The 27923-nt window shown below is 41.1% G+C and overlaps 1 protein-coding gene across 2 annotated transcripts; it reads right to left on the reverse strand.

The window, feature by feature from the left end:
- Positions 1-994: 994 nt before the first annotated feature.
- On the reverse strand, positions 995-26845 carry YBX3 (Y-box binding protein 3). 2 transcript variants are annotated; one of them, XM_080811291.1, is made up of 10 exons: positions 26439-26845; positions 22134-22197; positions 21067-21100; positions 18323-18412; positions 15482-15604; positions 11682-11885; positions 6276-6373; positions 4463-4634; positions 3699-3798; positions 995-2290 (listed from the first exon to the last, which is right to left on the reverse strand). In XM_080811291.1, exons 1-9 carry the CDS (start codon positions 26698-26700, stop codon positions 3733-3735), a joined length of 1113 nt encoding a protein of 370 aa, XP_080667417.1. In that variant the 5' UTR covers positions 26701-26845; the 3' UTR covers positions 995-2290; positions 3699-3732. The 2 variants fall into 2 exon arrangements, with proteins under 2 accessions (XP_080667417.1, XP_080667418.1); XM_080811292.1 differs by lacking the exon at positions 11682-11885.
- Between the last annotated feature and the right edge of the window lie 1078 nt (positions 26846-27923).

Here is a 27923-nt window from a genome sequence, read left to right on the forward strand (position 1 = left end):
TTTGTACTTATACCCACCCACTCCCAAAGATTTTTTCCCCTAACTCTTTGCATGCATCATAACATTGTTTTTTTCTCTAGAAATAGAATAACAGTAAACCTGGAAACAGATGGATAGAATTTAGAGGTAAAGATGTTTAACTGTGAAATAGTGTTTATAATTTTAATTTTTAAAAAGGTCTCAATATCCAGAAAGAGGGCTGACATAATTATGGACAGCTCTATAACTGAAATGTTGTGCAGCCAGTACAAATGAGGGGAGGACTCTACCTATGCTTGATAATGCATAACAGTAAGGATAATCAGATGGGCAAAAAATGTCACTGCCAAGTGTGTATTGTTAGGACACTTAAAAAATATCTGAAAGAGGCCACAACAAAATGGTTTAAAATGAGCAGGAAGGGGTGGGGACAGTTAGAACACCAGCTGGGCAGTAAACTCACCCATAGGATTCCAGAAACAGATCTAATGTTTGTTGTAAGAATAACAATTAAAACCCCTTCCTCTTCCCTGAAGTGCATCAGTTTACCAAACACACACACACACACACCCATGAACATAAAAGATCTGAAATAGACTGAAAAACAAAACAAAACAAAAAAACAGACTTCTTGGTTGCCTTGACGGAATCAGAACTAAGATGACATTTCTTCATAAAATACTTTATACCTTTGAGTATTTTTGCCTTGTGCAAAAAACCAACTTTGGGGGGGGGGGGGTTTGAACTTGCAAGGCAATACAAGGTTCTTGAACAATCCACTTTCCCTTGCTTGCCATTTCTTAAACAGGCCAAGCACACACATTCCCTCCCTGCAGTCTTTGCATCTTTTCTCTCTGCCTGGAACGTTCTTCTCTCTAGATATTCTTATAGCTTTCCCACCTCATGAATCCATTTATAGATTCTATTATCATGTAGAGATCACCCCCCCATTTAAAATAAATAAACCTCCTACAATTATGACAATCTTTATCCCTTTACTGTATTTTCTTCTTTTATCATATCTATTGGTATCTGATATTAAATTTCACATTTGTTTACATGTTTATTTATTCTCAATATTCACTTACTAAAATGTAATCTCAGTGGGACTAGAGTCTTTTGTTGGTTTTTTCCCACCTCGTCACCAGAATAATGCTTGGCACAAACCTAGGGCTCAACATGTACCTGATTTAAAGGATAAATAAATGTGAAAGGTGCAGTGTATCTGAGAAGTAACCACATAGCATTGGCACATACTGTAACATTTCTCAACTCAAGGGCACCATCTTTGCTGGGGGAAGAAATTCCTGGCGTGGTTGGAAAGGGGGCCCCTTCCTCTTTTCTGCAAGATGTAAACATACAACATGTAAATGTACAACACGGCAGCTGGTGTTGAAGTGCTGAACACCTCAGGCCGGACGCTGAAGAAGGTAAGAACTCCAAACTTCTTCCTTTATATAAAGAAAACTGTTAATCTGAATGCCATCATGTCATCTCAACGAAGATTACGCAAGAGATATAGAATGAAGCATGCCTATTGCCGAACTCAGACAAGAACGTGTTCCTTCCCAGCTGTACCTTCCAAGAGGAATCCCATGGTCTCCAGCTCGTATGCCTCCATTTATCAAATAGCATTCATGCACCTTTACGTTTGGTTCTGAGTTTACTATCATGTGATTGAAGTAGTGTGAAAAGACAAAACAAATGCTAAGATAGGAAAGCATGCTCCAGTCATACACCTTTTTCCTTTCAAGGGTAAAAATTTTATTTTTGAGGAACTTCATACTGCACATTTTTAAAGAGTCACATAAGAAAGCAAAAATGTTATCCTCCCCTCATCCTAGAAATAAATAAGAAGGGCATAAAAATTTCTTTTTAAATCACGACACTTGGAAGTTTAGCACCAGCATCCAAAATGAACAAAAAAGGAAAAAAAAGCATTTACTATATATTTCAGATTCCTTTGGTTGGGGTTCTCCCCATGTGGTATTAATATTTCTTCTTTCAATTCATATTACCAAAACAGTAAAAACCAGGAAAAAAATATAAACCTAGTGGTTGCTGAAACTGGGGAGGTTGCTCTCTTGTCTTTCGTGCAGGCATTCCCGGGATCTCAGCTTGCTAGAAAAATTGGCTGACGTTTTCCTTTTGCAGTTGTCTGTTTCATAAAGAATAATAGTAAACATTCTAATGTCCACATCTTGGTTATTAGTCTTCCACATTATTGCTTGGATGTTTCTTTGGTGTTGGTTAAAGTCATGTTCTGCTTTCTGCTTTATTTTTTTTAATGGTCATTAATTCTTTAGGTCACCTGGAAAAAAATTAAAACCAAGAGTGACAAAATGACCAAGAGTTCAAGAATAAAAAGGCAAAATGTAATTCAAAAAACAGTGTTTCAGAAGCTCTAAACGGAATCTATCCTTGGATTTATAGATTTGTAAAGTATACATTTAACAAAAATTTTTATAAACCAGAACATTCAGTACGTCGTAGTAATAATTTTATAAAATTATTTAAGAGAAAATTACCATCATGAAGCCTTTTCAAATAAATGATATTACAGTATCACCAATTCTTCATAATCATTTTAGTGGCTGCACAGTATTTCCTAATATAAATACACCCCCAAACTGAGCCCTTTCCCAAGGTTAGGTTACAGGTAGTAGAAATATTTGTTTCCCTATATTTTGGATTATTTCCTTAGAAGACCTAGAAATAATGTTACTAAGTAGAAGTATGCCGCCAAATGATGGAAACACAGTTCTAAGTCAGTTAATGCAAGCAAATTTAAATAGGGACCTTAATTCTGATACACTGTCCACAAAAGCCAGAGATAAAATACAACATACCCAGCATAACAAATGTCTACCTGACACAAGGTTACGAGTTTAACAATCTCTTCTAACTAAAAACTAATCCTTTATTTAATGAAAAGGGCAACAACCAAGAAATGCTCAAAAATTTAAGTCCCAGGAGTTATCAGGCAAAAAACCCAGAATGAGAACTACTATTGTGGCTTCTAAATTCCTTTAAGAGGGGCTTCACAATTGGGTCAGTCTTTCCAGTTCTATTTCTCGCTACATAAAGTTTCCGAGGTCTTCACCAGGAAAACAGGAAAGCAGAAGATGAGGATAAAGACACAAGCTGACCTTCACCCAGAGGCTGTGCTTCACCACGCCCTGTTCAAGCCTTTCGTACCTGTTCTCTCGTTAAATCTCGACAGAACCGTAGTCTAGCTGGCACCCTGTTTTATCAGCGGCAGACACTGCCAAGGTAGAGGATAAACAAACCACTCGGTAGCGTCCAGCAAATGCGTAGGAGATCCTGCACTGAGTACAGAAACCCCCTGGTCCTCACACAGTCTACTGCATGCCTCAAAATAAATTCTGTTGGTTATCAAAGGGAAGAAAGAAACACTCTACGTTTATTCTGCAGATCAACCTCGTTCAAACTGGCCAGTAGGTGTCACAAAGGTAAAACTTCCAAAGTTTTCTTAAGAGGCATTAATATTAAAAATTGCCTTAAAAAAAAAATATATATATATATATATACTCTCACTAACTGTCAGAACGTTAACGCCCCCAAGGGCCTAGCAAATTAAGGTCAAATCCCGTATTTAACCACTACAGCTCCTCTTTCTCCAGAACCCTCAAGGAGACGAAAGGTGGGCCCAGAGGAGCCACAGAGCCGGTCCAGGCCAGAAGCCTGGGGGCTCCTACCTGGTGATGGTGAAGGTGCTTGGGGAGCCTGGTGTCACTCAGCACTTCTCTGCTCGGTAGCTGGAGCGGGGTTCTCAGACGGCGCTTCGCCTGCCTTGGTCTCAAACACGAAACAAACGACAGGTCAGGAATGAATTGGTCCACATGACAATTGGACAATTTGTCCAATGACAAAGTTTAAGACTAAAAGGTCTCAAAAGTTGGCAGCTTGCTGCTTATGAGGGTAAATCACCACGCAAAATTAACTATTCTTAAGTAGGAGTCAAAAACCAGTACCACAGAAGAAAGGCCCATAAATGACAACAGAGCACCACCACTGTCCACAACAAAAAGTCCCTGATACCCAACTATTTTCAATCCGTGCTTAGAGAGGCTCCTCTCTAAATGCTGTCCTTTGTTCAGAGAGCCCTAAACATGCTAATTCTGAATCTCCATTAGTATGCATAATTCTTTCAGAGAATGTTAATTAGCTGAATTCAAATATTTCATTTGTGTTATGTACAGGCCATTCTCTCTCCATAATATATATTACACAGATATAGATCTTAAGCAAAATATTATATATTAAAAATATATTATCATCTATATGAAATATAGAGTGCTGGATATGAAATTCCTATAAATGTTATTAGAAATAACATTTTATAAAAAATGCTAATCATCAGTTACCAGGTTATGAAACCACTGTTGGGCTGGAAGACTAAATAGAGTCTGGCATGATTAAGGATGATCTGGCACCACCCCTTCCGGCTGTCTCAATCTACCTCTTTGCCATCTTGGGAAGGAGCATTAGGAGGACGGGGGCGACGCCGGTAGTTGTACGGGCGTCGGTATCCACGGCGAACAGATGGCTGGTTTGGCCCATTGGCTGCTTGTTGGTTCTCCTTGTCTTCAGCCTCGCCAACAGCTGGGGCAGGTCGGGGCCGAGGAGGGCCTCTAGAGCAGAGAACACGAAAGGAAAAGAGCACAGGTGCAAAGAACAGGGGGCCCTGAGTACAATCTTTATTTTTTAAGATTAAACTAAGATTAAGTCAACAAATCAGTATTTATTGCAAGAATTACACACAGGCTAATGCAGCAAACAGAATCGAGATTTCTGTGAAAAAAAACCTGATTTTTCCACTATTTTCCCTTTTCCTCTGAATACCGATTTGTAGTGACCAAAGCTACACTGGACACATACCAGGACCCCGCCAGGCACTGGCGAGGCCCCGAGGACAGGAAGATTTATAAAGAAAAGTGGTGTCTGGTATCTGCCCTCCTTGAACACTTTAGTGGGGGCTACGGGGATTACACGTGGGGGAAAACTCATATGACCATGTGCCAGAGCCTGGGCAGGATGATTTGGTGTTAAATATTTCATTTCAATGACAATTATGGAAACTGGATTTATGGTGAGAAAACCAAGAGTAGTGTAGAGAGGGCAAGTATTTGGTTGAACCCTAAAGAATGCTGCTTTTTATAGGCTGACAAAGGCCAAATGTAATTTTCACAAGATCACACACAGCCAGGGACCAACATAGCTGGAGCCAACATTACCACTGTCTCCTTTCTGTTTTCTTTAAGACACCTCCATGAAGTCTCTTATTTTTGAAAGTCCTTAGTAATTAATCATAAGGAGTGATTATGTCTAAAACTGGAATGAATCTTACGAGGAAAAAGGACACACAGTGGTACAAATCCTATCCCAAAATGACAGACTTACTCTCCTTTCAATAAACCCATACTGCCAAACCTCAAGATGGTGTAAATGTTGATCAGGAGTGAAGGTCCACTTTTTTCACTCACATCAAGGACCAGGGAGAGGAACAGGAAGGCTTCTGATATAAAGAGCTTTACAAGGATCTTAGGGAGTCTAGCCCAACTCAGTCTTCACAAACAATAAAGCACAAACAACCTACTCCTTCACTAATATAAATATCACTGGTAGTAACAATGTCTTGTGCTTACTGAGGGCTTACTATACACCAGGTACCATTATCTTAGATTCATTGGTACTTTTAAAAATTGTAAAATATTCTTAAATCTCCATCTTAAGAGACCTGGTATAAGTCTGAAGTGTCCAGGAATCTCGAAAGGAGACACGGGTCCTAATTGCCAGCAAGATGGGAATTTAAACACAATCTGATCTGTAGCCTGACTGAATACCTAACACTGCCTTGGTTATCCGAATTCAACATCCCAAATACTTTCCTGGCACGCACTCCTTCCTCCATTTGTAGCTCTACCAGTAATCACCCATCAATTAATTTACTGCTTATTTCATTAAATAAAAAATTAAGTATTAATTCATACCATATGAAAGTTAACAAATACACTTGATCTTAACAAAAAGGCCAAGAAGCGATGAAGGTTAACAAATACAAATAATATTTGGTACAGAGACACCTAAATACTTTGTTAGGTTGGGGGGAAATGTCCCATAGCCATCTGAAAGCTTATTGCAGAGGTCCCCCAAAACTCAGGATGCAGCCACCTCTTCTAAATACATAAGAGATCCATAAAACAGACCACAACACTCTCATCCACTGTACTCACAAGTGCTTCAATTGGTCATTAGTGAAAAACGTTACATACCTCCGGTATCTCGGGCGGTAAGTTGGATTTCGATGAACCGGTCCCTGAAGCTGTGCCCCCTCTGGGACTCCCTCCTTCATCTCTCCAATCTCACCAGCCTACAAGAAGGCAGTGAGAGCTGAAAATGAATGTCATACTACCAGATAGAAGAGACATAGAGCCCACAGTTAATTCGGAATTTTTTTTAGGTAAAAAGAGGCTTCATTATAAAGCCAAGAACCATCAACTTTACCAGTGAACTGTTTACTGATTTAGATCTTCATGAATGATAGCAAAGAAAAACTTACTTCCACTAGAACAGTCCTTTGCCTATCACAGATCACCTTACTTTATAATACTAACTTAACATTTGAAGTGTCCCATTCATCTCTTACAAAAAAAACCCCTACATTATAAAAGGAAATACAGTGATACGCCACATTCGACCTATGATAATCTTTTCCATTTTTCAATTCAGACCCACTGATTCCATGAAGAGGGTATCCCTTCAACCATTCATGGTTTCTATATTCAAAGGGTTTCCCACACCTCTTAACTATATCTTCACCTCTAATTTCCTCCTTTCATCTCTTTGTGTTATTTAAGTATACCCTTTAAAAAATAATAAAATTACACTTTCTTGATGGTAAATTTATTTTAGGTTGGGGGTATAAAATTCATTTACTGTAGAACTCCCAGAGAAAGGAATGACTAAAAACTAGTAAGAAAGCCCAAGAGACATCTCCGGAATTCTTTATAATACGGCCACATCTCAACTTTCTTTTCCTCCACACTAACAACCCTTCCTGCTCCATATTTCACTAAGAAAAGAGAAGCAGCCGGCAAAGAATTCCCACATTCTTTCATTCTCCAATCTGCCCACATACCTGCGTTTGCTGTAATTTTCTCCTCTCCTAACCCTGGGTGACTGGTCTATGCTCAGGTCCAAAGCCAACTCCTCTCTTACCTCCAACACTCTGACTCGCTATCCCTCCTCCCCTTCACTGTATAATTTTCCCTCCTCTCTACACTCTCATTTTATCCAGGCACACAAAACAGGCTGAAAATAGCACCCATACTTGGCAATGCTTAAAAAAATAATCACAAACTTACAAAAAAGTTGGAAGGACAGAACCTAATCCCCAGGCCCCATTCAAGCCTCACCAGTTGTTCCAATAATGTCCCTGACAGCAAAAAAGACCCACACAGAACATGCAATGAATTTAGCTGTCTCTTTGCCTGGAACCATTCTTCCATTTTTACTTGGTTTTCATGACCTTGACACTTTCAAAGATTACAGGCCAGTTATTTTATTCAATATGGGGCTGTTTGGTGTTTCCTCATAATTTAGCTTGTGCATCTTTAGCAGAGAAGCCATAGAAGTCACACAGCATTCTTCTCACTGCATCCTGCTGGATGCCATATGGTTTCAATTTGTACCGTTACTGACAATGTTCACTTTCAGAAGTAGTTAAGGTCGTATCTGCCAAGGCTACTTCGCGGTAAATTTACTCTTTCTCTCTTTGTCCTTAATGAGGATTTGGATAAGTACTTTCAAAGTCCGTAAGTATTTCCCTCCTCATCAAATCCTCAATATATTCATTTATGTATTTATATCTGTATAGGCTCATGGTTTTCTATTTTATTCAATGAGTTATATCTGTTACTATCATTACTGGCCAATGGGAAGCCTTTCAAGCTGGCTCATGTCCCTCTGACATGTCTCCAACATTCTTTGAGTACTTTCTTGCTTTTTGGCACAACAAGATGTTCCGGGCTCATATTGTACTTTCTCTGGCCCAGCTCTGAAATCAGCCATTTCTCCAAGAGAGCTTCTTTTTATTGGAGCATGGTATTTAGAAATGAAAAAACAGGGATCAGGTACGCTCAGTGTTATTAAGGAGTCTCAGTAGTTTTCAGGCCATCTCTGTAGACAGAAACAAGGGACACACACATGGTAATATATACCGATACATACACAGTATGAGCTGCACATCTATACATGGGGGGGGGGGGTGTGTGTGAATGTAAAGCACATTTGACTTGCCCCTCTATAATGGCTTTAGGAGTAAGTTGTTGGGGAGGGAAGGGTTAGTGAGGCCAGGAAAGAATTCACTAAATGTCAAAACAAAAAGCAAACAAAACCTTGCCGTGATCCCATATCCTCCTCCAGCTACTGCCCCACTTGAGTTCCTCTACAGACACACACATAAAAGAAAACCATTAACGCTACCGCCACAGAAACCTCAAGGGAGAATCTAATACCTTTTCTTCCTCAGCCTCTGCACTCTTCAATTCATTCTAACCAGACTTTTGCTCTTACCAGACCACTAACCTCCAAGTTACCAAACCCAGTAATCAATTCTCAGCCCAACCTCCTATGCTTAACAGCATTTAACACAGCATTTCCTCCTTGAAATATGTTTTCCCTATCTGGTTCTTCATCTTCCTTGTCTTGCATTGTCAGTGTGCCCCAGGACTCAGTCCAAGGATCAATTTTCAACCAACACTCATTTGATAGTTAATACCATCCCAGGCCAGGCCTTTTAATAAGTCCTTATGACTCTGAAGTTCTACCTAGTCCCCCCACAACCCCTGGACTCCCTTAAGCCTCTGTCCCTGCCGATCCCAGCCTTTCCCAGTACCTGAAAGACTCATTCCCTCCCTTCATTTATGAGCCCAAGGCTTTGACAAACACCTAATCTAAAATGACACCTTCCTAACTTAAGTCACGTTATCCCTCTTGACTGTGCTTTACTTTTCTGCCTACTTCACATCTCCAAGGAAAATTAATATGGAGGAGGGATGGTAGGGGGAGATCTCTAGATAAATTCTACCTTTCCCCCAAACCTGATCTTTCTTCAGTCTTACTCTATTTGTTTAAATCAAAAGCCACAAAAAAAAAAAAAGCCACAGAGGTATCCTTTACTCCTCACAACACACATTCACTCCATTATCAAATGCCGTCACTTCTGGGTTTAAAACATTTTCTAAATCTGGCCACTTAGCACACCTCCACTACTAGCATTCCTATCCATGCCGTGACCAGCTCTGCACAGGGAGATTATAGCAGCTGGTCTCCCTACTTCCACTCCCGCCTCCTGTGGTCTAGCTTCCACAAATAGTCCCATGAGCTCTTAAATATGTGTCTTCCCTGTTTATATCCCTTTACTGGCTTTTTGTCACATCTACAGCAGGTCAGCAGTCCTTACCAGTCTACCAGGCAGGCTGGAGCTGCTCTAAAATACTACCCTAATCTCACCTCCCACCCCTTGCAGCCTCCCTCACAGCTGTCCTAACCACACAAGCCTCCCTTTAGTGCTCTAAACAAGCCAAGCTGCTCCCCCAGGAACTTTGATTCACAAAAAGCAGACAGAAGCAGCAATTAACATGTATGAAGGATTAGAATTTACTAGAATGGTAAGATGGGAAGAGCATCAGCAGAAACTGAGTTTAAATCAAGCTCTACAACTTCTTACCCACGCAACCTTAGGTAAAAGTTGCCAGTTTTTAAAAATACTCAAATCTCTTCATTTGTAACACCACCAGTAAAAAATATGGAAACCACTGCCAATTTTATAAAGCTACAGGGAACACTGAATGAGTACTGATTTCAAACATCTGTCACCTGGTCAATGCCAAATAATTTATACACCCTTTCCTCATACACTTCTTTTCTCAAAGACCACAAATAGCTACTCTTCGCTCAGTAACCGGTTCTACTTAACTTCCAAGTGCAAATTAAATTAAAATCAAGCTAGAATATTATCTTTAAAAAAACAGAAGTCATTTGGTCACTGATATATCATGCTATACATGTCCTTTGTACATAAGGGAAACACTATTGTCCTGTATATTATCATTTTTCCCCATTGTGTCCAATAAATTTCAGTATTTATGTAGTAGAAAATGTTTGCAAACACTTTTCTATCTGACCTCAAGAATTTTAACATCCTACAGATCTCTCTACACTTTTAAGCCATTATACTAACAGCCTAGAGGTAGCCTAGCTATATGGAAGAGTTTTAGGGATTTTCATCTGATGCTGTTGATTGCCTTAAGCAGATCTGTATTAGAAAGACTGTTAAGGAAAAGATGTTGAAGGAATCTAAGTACAGTCTTTATGTCATATATGGAATGGATGAGAGATTCAGCTCAAGTTAAAACAACTCCATGCAATTATCAGCATAAGCATACATTTCTCAAAATTAGTTTTCAGCCAGCTTGTGCAAATGCTGCTCCCCCTAGCACTGAAGAATCATTTTGCTCTGAACCTTCAATTCCTAAGACGAAATATGATTTATTTTAAAAACACAGAAAAAAGAACCAGCATGTTCTAAAAAAAAAATGACACATACGGACGTGCTAAATACTAAGAAAGATTATTTCAGGAAAGTACAACTAATGCCCTAAAAATAAATGTGTATTACAATCTCACTGACTCTTCCTGTTCTCATTTCCTAGAAGCCCTGAGTGCTGCCCTAAAGAAACCTACTATGCCTCATGGACCCAATCTCTCCATATATGCAAGTCTACTGTTTATTTTTAGCACATTCGTCAGGGACAGCTGTTAAAGAGTGGAAGGGAAATAACAAGAAGCAATGTAGAAAGAACACAGTCATGCGTGATGGGATAGGAGATGGGTAGCAAAGAACAGACTGAACCCAGTGTTCAGTCAAAACACTTAGTGGAAAAACAGAAAACAAAAAACAAGGATACGAAGAGGAAGACGTTATAGTGAGTAATAGCAAAAATGATATCCTATCCTAAGTCTTCCAAATTTCCTGGGGACTGTGAAATTGGTACAAGTTTATTAATTATAGGTCAAGTTCACAATAGCTGTTATCAGTATTTTTCAGTAAAAAAGGACAATCAATACCTAATCAACAATCTCCACATCTACATTAGGTTTTCTTAATTATCAACGCCATCTCACAATATTAATATTTATTTAGAGATTTTATCTATCCTGAGGCAGTGCACTAAAATCTTCACCCTTGATTTAATCATCATAAATCCATGGAAGAGGTACCTTATTATCCCCCATTTAATGAATGAGGATTAAACGGGTTTTCTTGAAAGCTCACAGATTCACACAGCAGAGACAAGACTCCAATCCAGGTCTGCCGACTTCAGAGTTCAAGCTCTTAATGCATACCCATCTGTGTCTCTACTTTAAACTGCACGCTATTCACCAGGGTGCCCAAGGACAGGCATGGCTCCCGTGGTTATGCTTGCGGTACCGTTACTAGCCTGGCTGCTCTGGAAACATACACTAAAGGCCTTGCCCCAGCTTCTGCAGCATCAGGAAGCCACAAGCAAGGTTTGATTCCCGGCGGCTGATGTTGGAGGAGGAGGAGGAAGAGGAGGCAGAGGAAGGACGGAGGGGTGAGGACTGCTGAAGACAAGTCCCAGGTGCAATTTTACCTGCATTCTGTTGGGATGGGGAAAGACCCGTGAGCGACGGTCAAAGGTCTGTCCCACGTGGTAAGGCGGGAATCGCCTCCGGTACTGAGGGCGATACTGGGGGCGGCGCAGCTGACTCCGGGCCCCAGAGAACTGCCCGTCAGTGGCAGGGGGCTCAAATCCTTCACTGCTGCCGCTCCCTTCCTCCTCCTCCTCCCCAGCGTACTAGCAAGCAAAGAAACAGAGATTCAGAAGAAGTTTCGGCAAGGACAGAACCACAGAATACCACTTAGGATGAGTATCACCAAAAGAAAAAAAAAAAAAAATCCCCCCCCCCAAAAGAATAATCCCTTCTATTACACAGGCAGAAAGCATTTAACCCAGGTTATCATGGGATTACCGGGGATAAACAACACTGAGATCAAAGTAGGTCTGTGCAGATAAAATACCAAGCAGCAGAGAAGCAAGAGCGATCTATAATGAATTTAGCAGTCGTCTAATTAGAATTGGTGACTATCTGTTGATCAACCACCCCCCAAAAAACAACTACAAGGTTGGTACTAATTAGCTCTGCCAAATGAGTATTTCCCAACATTTGCCATCCACTGGGGTGAAGTCAGGACAAAGCAAGAAGAAGAAAATACTTTGTGGTGTTCTCAATAGGTTTGTCCTAAGAGTCTAACCATGCCGCAGCAGTTCTCAAAGTGTGCACAGGATCTCAAAACCTTCCCAAGTGGGAGACAGGCACTGAATTCAAACATTCTTGTTAACACTACTAAGACACTATTTGCCTCTTACCCTCTTATTCTCTCATGGGAATGTGGAGGGGCACCAAAAAGCTACAATGACATAGAACCTCTTAGCTGACTAAATGCAGAACGAGATATGAAAATCCAGCTGGCTTCTATTAAACCAAATATCAGAGATTTGCAAAAATATAAGCAACATCATGCTTCTTACTCAATTTAAAAACAGTTTTCATTAAAAATATTATTTATCTTTATGTGTAATGAATTTATTTTAAATCAATTAATTATCTTTTAGATAGCTGCTCTAATAATACTGATGCATATAAACACACATAACAAAACCTCTGGGACTGTCCATAACATTTAAGCATATAAATATAAATGGGTCTAAAAACCAAAAAGTTTGAGAACCACTGACTTATGGCATGATTCTCTTCATGTGTTTTGGAATAAAGTTTTAATTGTACTTTTATAGTAGTAAGTAACAGATATAGACAGTTTCTAAATATAGGCCTTATTAAAAAAGGAAACTAGACCTTATATTTTTTCCCATATTTAAGCTACCATATTAAATACTAGTGTTTTATATTAAAAAACAAACAGCCAAACATCCCTCAAAGAATTTACCTCAAATCTTAAAGGATAAAGATATGCAAATGCCAAAGGTAGTCAAGAGAAATTTAACTATAGTTTTCAAAAATGAATAAATTAAAAACTAACAAAATAATGACCCATTTCTCTAAGATTTAGAACCCTCCAGAACCACCACATGGGCGACTAAATTCCCAAAGAGGAAAAGTCTCAACTATAGTCTAATTTCAGAAAAATCAAGCCATTCTACACTTCGTAAAACCTGCATCAGACACAATGCCCAGCTATATAAAAATATACTAGCATAGAAAATATACACCAAAATAGTTAAGTGTGAGACTGCATAAATCATTATTTATTACAGCCAAATCTTTCATTAAGAGTTTTATAAAATAAGAATAATGGCACTGCCATTGCCAAACATGCTCTTTCCAGCTGAGGAGAAAAGTCTTTAAAGAAAAATTTCTTGGGATGCCTGGTGGCTCAGTCGGTTCCGCCGCTGCCATCGGCTCAGGGCATGATCACCAGGTCCTGGGATCGAGCCTCACATCTGGCTCCTTGCTCAGCAGGGAGCCTGCTTCTCCCTCTGCCTGCCACTCCCCCTGCTTGGGCCCTCTCTCTCTGACAAATAAATAAATAAAATCTTAAAAAAAAAAAAAAAGAAAGAAAGAAAACAAAAATTTCTCACTAAAAAGTTTTTCTACCATTTTTACTTCTGAATTAACCTACTAATCAAAATACAGTTGGCCCTTGAACAATGTGAAGGTTAGGGGTGCCAACCCCATGCAGTCGAACACCCATGTGTAACTTTCAACTTCCCCAAAACTTAACTAAAGGCCTATGGTTGCCTGGAAGCCTAATGATAACAGAGTCAACTAATACCCACTTTATATGGATATATATATGATATACTGTATTCTTACAGCAAAGTAAGCTATGGAAAACATAGTATTTTTAAGAAAATCATAAGGGAAATATATTTACATTACTATACTATATTCACCAAAAAAGTCTGCAGTAAGTGGACCCACACAATTCAAACACGTGTTGTTATCCAAGGGTCAACTGCCATCAAAACTAGAGTTCTGTGAATCTGATGAACATGATGAAGTTAACTCGATATAATAAATGTTATAGTAGCTCATTCCTATCCCCACCCCTGCATAAGTTTTTATTAAAAATTGAATAGGATAAGCAAAATATGTGTAAGAAAATAACAGAACTAGGGAGGAGGATGGGGGCGATGGGTGGGTGAAACAGGTGATGGGGATTAAGGAGGGCACTGGTCGGCTTTAGCACTGGGGGTGTACGAAGTGGTGAGTAACTGTGTTACACACCTGAAACTTATGCAGCACTGTATGTTAACTAACTGGAATTTAAAAACTTAAACAAACAAACGAACAAAAAAACTAGAGAACAGTAAAATAAAATTAAAAAAAAAAAGAAAAATACAGAAACAGAAAACTAAATAACAAGTGTCTGATAAAAACCAATTTGGGCAGGGTGTTAAGATGACAGAATGAAGAGGGAAAGCATTAAGGTAAGCAGAAAGATTTAAACCTACCAAAGCATGGGGATAAATCATTCTCATTCTGCAGACATTTTATTCTGGTGAGATTTTTCAAAAGCTTTTCTTGGATAATATACACAGCCACAATCTAGTGCTCACAAAGCATCTTCAGTTTTATTCTGTAGCGCCAATCTCACGTCATAATTCTTAAAACATCAAAAACGACTCAAATTTAATGGGATCCTCATGACTACAAATGAATGGGATTCTTTTTGGATGCCTTGAAAGTACTTTAAATAGAGCCTTCTAAGGTAAGCTGCAGACAGACTTGGTTGTAAACCCTTTCACCTGGATTGGTACCAATCTAAAGAACTAAAAATCTGGAGAATTACTTACTGCTTCTTCACTTAAAAATAATGGGGAAACGCTACGCTAAATAAAACAGTTACTTGGTCAAAGCAAATTAATATTTCTGTGGTCAGTAGTGTTTTTTTGCCTATTCCCAAGCTATTCAGTCATTCTCCCTTGCCAACCAAACACTTATTTTCTTAGAGGTCAACAGTGCTAGTGCCAAGAGATGAACAACAGGTTTATACCAATCATGGAAATCCCATTCCCCTTTGCCAGTGAATGCCACATGACTAGGTTCTGGCCAGATAAAAGAGCCAAAAAAAGAGAGAGCCCTTTTGACAACCCTGGCACAGTTTATCTTAATTAAGCCTTCTTGTTAAAAGATAATTGTCTGTTACTTGCAGCCAAATTTGTACAAACTGATACAACTTCTGCATGGCAGGTATCCAAAGAGACCTTTGGCTATGGAAAAATGCTGGACATTAAAAATTTCCCTTCCAAAAAAAAAAAAATCATTTTGTGCCTCCAAGAGAAGATACATCTATCTGCTCCAAGGATGCACACTTAATTTTAGACATGAAAATTTTTTTCATCACCATTTAAGAAGAGAGACAACGTACATTACGGGGAGGTCCACGGCGCCTGCCATAGTAGCCGCGTCTGTAACGGCGCCGATCAGCAGCATAACGGCTCCCTTCCACGGGAACTCCATCTGGTCCAGTCACATTGGCTGCTTCTGCACCCTGAGTAAGAAAATAAACAAAGATGGCCTCAAAATTAAAAGATGCTGAACACCGTCCCCCTCACCCCTAAAAAAAAACAGCCTGGGACAGTCAGAATGTTAAAGACTGGTAGAACATACTCACAATTCCTATCAGAACCTCAAAAAAATACACCCAGGTATTAAAAAGGTGAGCAAGGTGCTTGGTGTACTGATTAGAATGTAGTTTCTTTGCTCACACAACCTCAACTTTTCCTTCCTGTTTGGTTATACTAAGTTCAAGACAGGATGTACCTCTTTAAGAATATAAACTGGTAAATATAATACGATTATAACAAAAAAAAGATTATAAAAGAAATAATGCCAGGCCAGGAAGAATGTTCCTCAAAGGAAAATAACTGACACATTATCTTCTTAGAATAATATTGAAACCGGACACCTGGGTGGCTCAGTCAGTTAGTTAAGTGTCTGCCTTCGGCTCAGGTCGTTATCCCAGAGTCCTGGGATCCAGCCCTGAGTGAGGAGTCTACTTCTCCCTCTCTCTCTGCCCTTCCCCCTGCCTCGTGCTCGCTCACTCTCTCTCTCTGTGTCTCAAATAAATAAGATATTTATTTTAAAAAGGAAAAAAAGAAAAATGTTGAAACCTGTATGATTCTAAGCGGCACTAGGAGAATAGCTATTCATGGGCTCAGATGGCTCTGTCCAGCACAGAGTGATTGAGAGGGAAACTTCTCCCATCTTGGCAGCAACAGAAAAGGGTCCTTGATTTAGTAAGACATAGTTTTCCACAAATGTAGTGCCACTTTAGCCCTCCTTATTATCCCTGAAACAGACTTAACATTCTCCTTCTCAAACGGACAGATAAAATAATGCTTCAAAAATATAAAAAATTCAGACAAGAGATTCAAAACAAGTCTATTTCACACTCTACATCAATTTGTAAAACCTCATGTTCTGAAAACATACAAGGTAAAGATAACCTGGCAACACACAGTTTTAAGGGTTCAGTGGGTTAAAAGAAATCACTACAGGTCAGCATCTGCTGGTGGATGACTTGAAACTCTAGATTTGCAAGACAGCCTAGGGATCACATTGGTAAAGAAATCATTTAAATTTCTCTACTAAATGCAGTAACTTTTGCTCTTTTAGCAAAACAGTTTGAGAGCTGTTAAGAATGTCCATCACAAAATGTGCATGTAAGTGGAAAGAGCACCTGCACAGTACTTCACTAGTCATTCTCTCAGTTTCTAATTCAGCTGTCACAAGCTACCATGGCAGTTGTACCACATATGGTTTTAAAATGTTTTCTGATTCTAGATTATTTTATTGATATCTGTAATAGACTGTTGACTAAAAACAAAGCATAAAGGACATTACTAATATTGAAACAAATATGTAACTGTATAAAAAAAGTTCTGTAGATACATTTCAAGATGATCCTTTAGCTTCTCATATGGTTCCTGATCTGACCAAAGCTGTTACACAGTCTACGGAGATGCTTCTGGCTTTCCAAAATCCAAGCCGAAGAGAAAACAGAGTGATTATGTTAAATTTAAATCTTTTTTGGGGTGCCTGAGTGGCTCAGTTGGTCAAGAGTCTGACTCTTGATTTGGACTCAGGACACGCTGTCACGGTTATGAGACCGAGCCCCACAATCGGCTCCAGACTCAGTGGGGAGTCTCTGCTTGAGATTCCTTTCCTCCCCCCCACCTCCGTCCTGCCCCAGGTATGTTCATGCACAAGTTCTCTCTTTCTCTCAAATAAATAAAGAAATCTTTTTAAAAAATTTGAATCTTCTTGGGGTGCTGGGGTGGCTCAGCCACCTGAGTGTCTGCCTTTGGCTCAGGTCATGATCTGATCCCAGGGTCCTGGGATGAACTCCTTATCAGGCTCCCTGCTCAGCTGGGAGTCTGCTTCTCCCTCTCCCTATGGGTGTGCACATGCACACTCTTTCTCAAATAAATCTTTAAAATAATTTTTGCATCTTCTTTTATTGGGATTAAAGCATTCTTCAATGTGTATTATTTGTGCAGAAGTGCTTATAAATCAGAGCATGGAAATTTTATACTTATAAAAAAGAAATCTTTCTCCCCAAAGCAACTTTTATCTATTTTGAATACTATGAAAATTATGAGTACCTGGCTGGTACTGCTGGTAAAGCATACAACTCTTGATCTTGGGGTTGTCAGTTTGAGCCCATGTTGGGTACAGAGATTAAAGTTAAATTTTAATCTACACTTGAATATATATTTGGTAGCAAAACAAAATATTTCCTTTAAATTTTGAAAAATTAGCTTCTCCCTCCATAATTGAACAGGGTTCATCATTTATTAAATGAGAAATTAAAATGCCCTTTTTATAACAAGTCAAAGAACATTTATAATGATATTCAATAATCAAAAAATTTCTACTTAGGGGCGCCTGGGTGGCTCAGTAGGTTAAGCCCCTGCCTTTAGCTCAGGTCATGATCTCAGGGTCCTGGGATCGAGCCCCGCATTGGGTTCTCTGCTCAGCGGGGAACCTGCTTCACCCCCTTCTCTCTGCCTACCTCTGCCTACTTGTGATCTCTGTCTGTCAAATAAATAAAATCTTTAAAAAAAATTTTTTTTCTACTTAAAAGTCACTTCTTCCTGTCAAAAATCCAAAGGAATGTTAATTCAAAAGGAGCTGAGGCACCATTTATTATACAAGAAAAGCAGAGGCCTGCACACTCTGATACCCAGCCACAATATTTTCTCACCTTCTCTCCTTCAACCACATCAAACTCTACAGTCTCTCCATCGCCTACACTGCGCAAATATTTCCGTGGGTTATTCTTCTTGATGGCAGTCTGTCAAGAGAAGAGAAAATTCTAAATGAAGTATACATCAATACTGGTCACAGATTTCATCTTTCAAGTTTATTGTTTGTATTATTAATTACCTTTTAAAATTATTCTCCCACTAACCTGGATCTCCAAAACAAACAAAAACCATTATAAAACTATGTTCCACATTATTTTCTGGATTCATGCTATCTTCTGAAATTTTTCTTGATAGATGGATTAAACAGAGTGTTTAGTTACCACACACTTCTGTTACAACCCAATCATGATATTGGATACTATTAGTTCCCTCAAACTATTAAGCATCTAAGATTCAGAATGAACATCCATCAGTTGGGGGGAGGGGGATGCCGTGATGAAATCTTAAGGAAACACACAAATACGTATTTCAGGTAGAGAGGTTTCTATAGACAAGAGATACTGCTAACTTCAGGAGGAACTGCAAAACATATGAAGAGAGGAGGGATCATGAAGAATAGAAAAAAGGAATTTTAAAATGCCATTTTCATCAAAAATGCCAAGATCGGGGCGCCTGGGTGGCTCAGTGGGTTAAAGCCTCTGCCTTCAGCTCAGGTCATGATCCCAGAGTCCTGGGATCGAGCCCCACATCGAGCTCTCTGCTCAGCGGAAAGCCTGCTTCCCCCTCTCTCTCTGCCTCTCTCTCTGCCTGCTTATGATCTCTCTCTGTCAAATAAATAAATAAAATCTTAAAAAAAAATGCCAAGATCATTTTCTGATGGAATACACAAAATTATCTCAAGAATGAAACATTACTGATCTTCATAATCTGGCCTCTTCCCCAGCCACCCCACCCCTCCCCACTTTATGGATAAGAAAACACAAGCCTGGTTAGTGATTTAGCAGAAGACCTAAAGATACAGCCTGGTGGGGAAAGTACAGGGGGAGTGGGTGGTGGAAATGCATATCCCTGTACTGTATGATATTTATTCAATATTTTCCCCATCACACCATTCATCTCTCACTCATCCCTACACATATATTCCCTGATGATGCATTAAAAGGTTCATGAAGCTGTAATGCTGCAGGAGACACCTGCCTATGAAAAGACCTCCCTTTCTCCCTATCTCAGGTCAGTGGAAGGGAGAGAACAATTTCCATTTCTTTAGCTGGTATCTCTAAATAGTTAAAGGGGCTCGGAGTTTCTGTGGAACTAGGTCAACCTTATTTTATAAAGCGATTAGGCATGTGTAATCCAGCCCTTCCCTTACACGAGTAGGAGGGAGGAGGGAAAAAAATGAGCCAATAGGGCAGAGACCTCACCCACAGAGGAAGAAAGGCAGCTCAGGACAGGATACATGCACCCGTGGTTAGAACATTCAGCCATTCCAAAAACAGCCCCTCCCTGCCGGCTCCTTCCCTTTTTCCTGTTAAACTGGGCAGGCCTCAACACATCGAGGTGACTCACACACAACCTCATGGGGGCTGGAATCAGGTCATATGCTTGCAGGCTAGTGATGCTGGCCACCAGTACAGAAACTTGTGAGGTCCTTTTACTACAGCAGTCACCAGACACAAGAGTTCTTTACCCAAAAGGTCTATTTATTAGCTTCTAGGTATTAAAAGCAACACTTTCAGTCTGTTATGACTTCAAAAGTCACTGTATCTCAACAACAACAAAAATCTATTCACCTTATCTAGGTACGACTGATACATATCCAGTCAAGCAGAAATGTAAACAAGAGAAACCACAACTAGAGAGCTTAATCTTAGATATCCCCAGCTCCCGTCACCACACCCACCACAAAGCCACCGACAACACCAAACAGAAGGATATAAAAACAAAAAACCAGCCACTTGACAGCCCTGCAGGTCAATGTGCTGGTACCTGGCTCTATACCTTCCTGTTATATGCTAAGAGCTCCCACACATTTGAGACAAGTCACTGAAAATTAAATATATAAAAAGAACAAGGGGAGGCATGTCTTCTTTGAACCAACATTGTAAAACAAGTCCAGGATACACGATGAAATAAATAGCATCCCAGGCCAGGAATGTAAAGAGAGACAAAGATACCAGTAGCAGAGAAGCCTGCGGTTCCCATATTTTACCCGTTTTCTACATTTCCTTCGAATCCAAGGGAATGTGGACCTTTTGACCTGGAGATGTGCTAACCATGCCTCATTTTAACAGGAGTGAGGACTATCCTGGGAATTGGGGAGTTTTCTCATGTCTTGGATACACACACTCTAACCATCTGCTTCGCTGTGCTTTATTTACCTCAAGTCAGAGTTCCTCTGGTAGAAAGGCTTTAACCAAGACCCACCCAGGCAAAAGCCAGATCAGTTCCAGCCAAACACTGAGGAACCGCAAAGTCAGCAAAATAAGATGCTAACATGGAAACAAATTTTTGTTAAGGCCTCAAAGGCTTTAAAATTAGAAACTGGTCTTAACTGATTATTACTCCATTTGAATATTACTGCAAACATAAAAACTAAAAACAGTTAATATCATGGGATAGAAGAGTTTATCTGCCAATCTTAAAAATGTGGAAATGAGCTCCCTTGAAAAAAATAAAAATCACAGTAAGAGTTTAGGGTAGAATAATAGTTTATAGGACTTCATTTTGGAAAAAAGACAAGGGCAGATCACAGACACCCCTCTCCTCACACAGCAAATGTAACATTTATTATTCCTCTTACCTGATGTACAAATACATCTTCTTTGGTGTCATTTCTGTTGGGAGACAAAAAATTCACAAATAAAAGTACTAGGTATATGGAAATACTTAAAAGAACAGATGTTTTTATGGGTTTAGATTCCATGACTTCAAAAAGACAACATAAATTTTTGTTTAATCTCTCAACTTAACTCAGATGCCTGGAATCAGTCCTTGTGAAAAACTTTCAAACCTGCAAGATACCTGTCTTACTCCTCCATATTACCAGAGTGCTTAGATCCAAATGTGCAGATTCTACAGAAACATCCCTTCCCTCTCATCTCGTCCTAAATCACGTGGAATGTAATCAGAGCCTGCGATTTCCCTCCCAGTAAAGCAAAGTAAGGCAGTTAAAAGGACAGGGCACAGCTGTGAACTAGGCTCTCCTTACACTGAAACCTAAAACAGCACCCCCCCAATTCTTCCTGCCCTAACTCACCCCCCACCCCACCAAATCAGATAAGGAAGAAATTAAGGAATTTTTTAAGGGCGGGGGCAAAGAAAAATGACAACATCATGTAAAATATCCTCATACTTCCAACAGCCTACAGTTGCGTTCTCGTTTTTATGTGGTTAGAAGCTACCATCACTTAAAGAAAACACTACACTTTCTACACAGGGCTTGGGCCAGACCTGAGTTACAGATCCAGCTCAATTACTCACTAGTTGTGTGACCTTAGGAAAGTTGCTTAACCAGTCTAAGACTCCATTTCTCCATCTGTGAAGCTGTGGATACGGTCCCAATTATCCTAAGTCCCTTCCTGTTTCTCATTTATCTCCCTCACCTTTTTTCTTTTAATGACTGAATTTTATAAAATGTTACTTATCAGTATTCTGGAAATGTATTTTAATTAATATTCAATACCAGTAGCTTACAAATGAGCATGTTGACAGTACTTACAAATCTTAAAACTTACTCCAGACATTAGTTAAAAACAAAACAAAACAAACTTACATAAGCCTTTTAAAAAGTATGGTAAAGATTTATAAACTCCTGGTGCCATAAAGTAAGCACGCATTTAAAACATGTACGGAGATATACACACATACCGATTTATAAATCCATATCCATTTCTGACGTTGAACCATTTGACAGTGCCAAGGACTTTGGTGGCTAAAATAAGATTAAGCAGATAAATTAGTATCTGACCTACAAAGAGATAAAGCTCATATCACTAAGGTCTTGATAGCATTATATAAAGCCTAAACATACCTGAGGAAACCATTAAAGGCTTAAATCTAAAATATATTTGGAAAAGAAAATGGAGCAAAGGAAGCTATCACAGGAAAACACTTTTTAGAAGACTAAGCCTCTCTTCCTCGTTAAACTTTTCAGTAAAGTCATAAGACAAAGAGTGGTCATAAGTCTATACAATTCTGTAGTAATTAAAACTGGGAAACATTTAAGGAAAAAACAAACAAAAAATACTTTAAGATCCAAGTTTTAATGCTGAAAATTTTTCTTTCTTTTTTTTTTTTTAAGATTTTATTTATTTACTTGACAGAGAGAGATCACAAGTAGGAAGAAAGACAGGCGGGGGGGGGGGGGGGGGGAGCAGATTCCCCGCAGAGCAGAGAGCCCGATGTAGGGGCTCGATCCCAGTACCCTGAGATCATGACCCAAGCCGAAGGCAGAGGCTTTAACCCACTGAGCCACCCAGGCGCCCCAACGCTGAAAAAATTTTCTAAGTGCAAAAGAAGGTCACAATGAAAGATAAGGTAGACGGATGAACAAGGTTAAGTAAGTACCAATGACCCCAACACAGCACTTTCACATTTTGACATATAAAGCTTTGCCATATAAAGCAAACTTGAGTAAGTGAATCTGGTAGCTCCTACAAAGCTACTGTTTTGTAGCTAATCTACAAAGATATAAAGTATCTTATGTAGTTGCCAGCTGGGGGCCTATCAGAGGAGTCAAGAGTAATAATAGAACCGATGCTGTCTCAATCCCAGTCTGTACTCACCACCCCGAGACATGATGTAACAGGCCTTTCCAAACCATAGTGATGAATTTGGGCTTCTGTTTCATTGTTTACCCTACTCTCTGCAGTTGGTGAGAGTCAAACTCAGCAATTTTTACAAAATCCCCCTCTTTAACCTGATTGCCTCCACTTTCCATCATGAGGACAACTTCTGTACAACACTAGACTTCAACAGAATTCAACAGAATCTAAACAAATACTATGGTCATATAACCTGTCCTTCAGAGATTCATCTGTCAGCCATCAAGCACGATTTGAGAAGACTCCTTTGAATCAACTGTGAATGCTAAATTCAGAATGTCTAGGAAACACCTACGTTCAGGAAATACATAGAGCAGTTATCAAGACTCCATGAAACAGGAAATATGACAATAAGAGTATGGTTAAAAAAAAAAAAAAAGTTTAGTAGAGAATGAAAGTAACAACAATCTACGCTGCCTCTGTATGAGATACAAAGTTGATAACTTCCAAGGATAAACAATAAGGATTCGGTGTTTGGTTTGTTTTTTTTTTTTAATTTTATTTAAAGATATTTATTTATTTATCTGACAGAGATCACAAGTAGGCAGAGAGACAGGCAGAGAGAGGAGGAAGCAGGCTCCCCACTGAGCAGAGAGACCGATGCAGGGCTCAATCCCAGGACCCTGGGATCATGACCTGAGCCAAAGGCAGAGGCTTAACCCACTGAGCCAACCAGGCACCCCAAGGATTCAGTTTTTAAATTCAAGACTAAAATAGTAATTAGCGCTTGCTTTGTTGTGGGCAAATGCTGTCCACAGTTTTGCTATATTGATATGCCTAAAGAAGTATCTTAGCTCTCTTTGTAAAAAAAAAAAAAAAAAAAAAAAAAAAAGAAAGAAAGAAAGAAAAGAAAAGAAAAAAAACTCATTATGCCTCCAAAGTCATTCAGCCCACCACTGACAAGAAATCTCCAGCTCTATGTCCAAGTAACAAAGATCTCTCCACTGCAGAGATTGAACCATTGGAATCTTCAGTTTTAGGCCATTCTAATTAGAGCAACAGGTCAAAGAAAAAAAAAATGTATTAGATCTAACTGTACACAGAAGAGGCTCATTTTTGATAAATCATATGCTTTTAAGTTACACATTATTTCAAATAATAGGCTTTTTGTGCCTCCTTTCATTTGCCCAAAAATTAATGACCTGAAAAAATATAAAGACAGGAACTGTTTGATTCATTTTTGTATTTAATGTCCAGCACTGTCAAAGGAATGATCTTGATTAGAAAGGCAATGTTTATGGGAAAAAAGATGAAATTTTCAAATCTAACTCCAATCCAGGCTGAAGGCCATTTTTACTACTCAAAGTAGTTTTTTAAAATGTCCTAATTCCGCAAGTATTTCCAACATCATGGGATCCAACATCCATGCACACCTCTTGCTTTATAACCATAAACTCACTTCACATACCCAAAGAGGGAAGGCAGGGAGGGGGGCATGTACAGAGGAAGACCATATGGCTTCCAGGATATTTATTAGGAGAGTTTTCTTTCACTCAAGTAAACTACTTTCTCTGGCCTATGGCTGGCTATCCACTGAAGTTAAAGACTGTATGCAAGAACTAGAATGAGAGAATCCAAAACCAGAATTCCATTTTAGTCAGCACTGTGCCTGGCACATTTTAGGCACCCATGTGTTTGCCTGGCAAAGGAGAGGAGATGGCAGAACACACTGGACAGGGACAGTGTTGAAATGTCATACAGAAGGCTGTTCTTCATTTTAAGAGTTGGAGTTACAATGGAAACATAAAAGACCTCCAGAATGATCACCTGGGATGTGGTAGAGGCTTAATAGCAGTTGGTGGTTAAGCAAAATTAATTAATTTATCTGTTCCTTTCATCTTTAAAGATATCTGCTTCCGTCTGAAATCCAGCAGTTTAGTTTAGATCCAGAAGGATGCAAGGATCAAGTGAAAACCTGCAAACGTTCCTGTATACAAAAACAAGTTATGAATATTAAGAATATACCTTAACACTGCTTTGGATAACCCCAAGGTTGTCTCTCTCAGACATTGTGCATGGAAATGTTCCAAGAAACACTTGTTGGAAACAATATCTCAATACAACAGTGACTAGACTGGAGTAACTTTCAGTCCAGCAAAACTAGGGCAATTTTGTTTCTTAACCTACCCAGGTTACATTTAGCATGTTGTCCCCCAGTAACTGAGTAAAAGTCCTGCAAGAACAAGAAAAAGGGGCGGGGCGGAGCATGGAATTGTATTACACTTCCTTCACCTTAGTCCTTCAATTTTCTTCCTAGGAAATTGGGTAGGCAAGGCTCAGAGAGATCAAACATGCCCCACCCCAAATACTGGAAATTGCTCTGAAGCATCCTACACCATCTCCTAACTTTTCTGTTTAAAAAAAGAGAGTGAATGACATAAGCACACACCCTTCAGTTTATTCACCACCCACCTGCTTAAAGCCTTGCACTGGGAGTTCCTTCAGCCTCCAGGAGGCTGAATAAGCGACAAAACCAACAATGACCGCACAAACCCTTTCCACTGCTCTGCCCCACCAACCCGAACGTCTCATCTTCCCATCTGTTTTGCTAAGTTACAAGTCCCTAGATAAGGATATTCTGAACAAACGTCATACCCACCCTATCGACGAAGTTTTTTCAGCTGCTGCCCCAAGCGCATTCCCACAGTCCGGGGAGAAGAAAACGCGTAAGCAACTGGCAAACACGGAATGGTTCTTTGCAGCAGCGGGCAGAGGGAGGACGTGGGACCAAGACCCAAGTTTCCCGGAGAGGATTGCAACACCTCCGAGCCGGCATGTGGCCGCCAGAAGCATGGCGTCTTTCCCGTGCCCATGTGGGAAGGGCATCAGGGACAGACACCTGAGCCTTCTCAGCAAAAAGCCTCTCCACCTTGCCCTCCCTGTGCCCCTCTCCCCCACTTTTCCCCGAGGGAAATCCTCACCTCACCCTGATCCCAAGCAAGGGCTCCACAGTCCCCGTCCCACGTGTCTGTCCCTCCCTTACATCCACATCCATCCCTACCCTGGGTACCCCCTCCCAGACCGTCGCTCCTTTCCTCTTTGGACCGAGGTATTCGCCACTGCGGGAATGTGTGACAGTGCCCGCGCCTAGATGACAAAAGTGAAGTCCCCAACCTGCTGGCCCGGGACCGGGAGAGGCGCGCACGGGGCAGCCAAGAGCGCAGGGCGCCGCGCGCTCACCCGGGAGCCTCTGCTGGGCGGGCGGGCTGCGGCCACCGGCGCCGGGGACCCCGACTGTCACTCTGCCGCCCCGCTGGCAAATGCAGCCGGGAGCTGCCCGCACGTGCGCAGCCGCCCGCAGCCGCCGGCCCCACTCGGAGCAGCCCCCACCCTCCGCGGCCTGACTCACCGAGAACTTTTTTCTCCGCGTCTTCGCCGCCGGCGGGGGCTGAAGAGGCGGGGGCCGCGGTGCCCGTGGCTGCGGGGGCCGCGTCCCCACCGGGGTTTCCTGCGACGAGGGCGGCGGGCGCTGGGGCCGCGGCCTGGGACGCGCCGCTGCCCACCGGGCTCTTGGGCGCAGGGTCCTGGGGGGCCGCGGCGGCCGCCTCCGCCGGAGCCTGCGGGAGGGTGGTGGTGCTGGTGGTGCTGGTGGCCTCACCCGCCTCGCTCATGCCGCCTCCTCTGCTCTCACTCCGGCACCTCGGTGGCGGTTAGTCGGCGGTTAGCGCGGCTGGTGGTCGCGGCGGCCGGGGCTCGCTCTCGGGGAGGCCGGTGCGGATCTCGCGGCGCAGGCGGCGGCGGCCGAGGTGGGGTCTCGCGGCGGAGGCGGCTCGAGCTCTCGGGCTGCGCGCTCGCTCTTGGGCTCCTCGCTCGATCTTACTGCCCCAAAAATGGCCCCGCACAAGTTTTTCTAGGCGGCGCGCCGGCCCGGGAGGGAAGGGCGGGCGAGGGAAGAGGGTGGGGAAAGTTGGCTTCGGAGTTGGGCACGACTCTCATTAGCATTTAAAGGCGCCCGGTGCCCTTTGCAGGCCACCAATCCGCCCGGGACGGGAGCGCAGGGGCCGCGTTGGAGAATCGAGGAAAGCCGGGGTAAGCTTGGCACTGCAGCCTGGGGTTTGCTGAGAAGCACGCGCTGCTGGCCCTTTGTTGGAGCGGGGCCGCGGGGCTCCTTCCTCGCGACATCTCGACACCTGAAACTGACCTGTGGGCGAAGTAAAATTGGGGATCCGAATTACGCGGCGCTTCTCTGCCCCATACCCTTGTTTTTAAACCCTTTCTATTTATTCACTCAACGTTTATGAAGTACCAGAAACTATTTCTGACACAACACTTAGGAATGAAACAATCTTAACTCTACTTGGCTGCTTATTCCTAAGCGATAACTTACGGATAATTTTATCTATAACCCACAAGTAAGGAAATTGAAGTGCAAACGTTAGAGAATAAATTCACATCCTACCTTCTGCTCGGGTTGCATCTCTTGCTGGTGAAAGCTGAAACAACTGGGCCCTCTTAGCTTCAGGGATGAGGGGTACAGAGAAACAAAGCACCGAATAAACATATTCCCAGTTTGAAGGGTCCACATGGCCTTTAGAGAATGCACTGGGTGATGCTAAACGCGTGGCCAGAGGGACTATTTTATTACCTGTTCCCAGCGCCTATTTGGAATTTAGTAGGAGTATTTGGCGTTCTTTGCCTATAGGGTCCACGCAACCCTAGGTAAAAATTCTAGTGGTGCTGTTTATTGAGAGAGTTCACTTAGGCTAGGTGTGCAGTGTCACAGAGGGTGTTTCCTCCTTTTAAAGTTTCTCCAAGGCACTATGGAAAGGAGATGAGATTATTATACCTTGACTCCAGTGTCAGATCATCATATGTTAACTGCTGCTTTTGTCCA

This window comes from Martes martes (genome assembly GCF_963455335.1).
Source record: "Martes martes genome assembly, chromosome: 8".
Lineage (NCBI taxonomy): Eukaryota > Metazoa > Chordata > Mammalia > Carnivora > Mustelidae > Martes > Martes martes.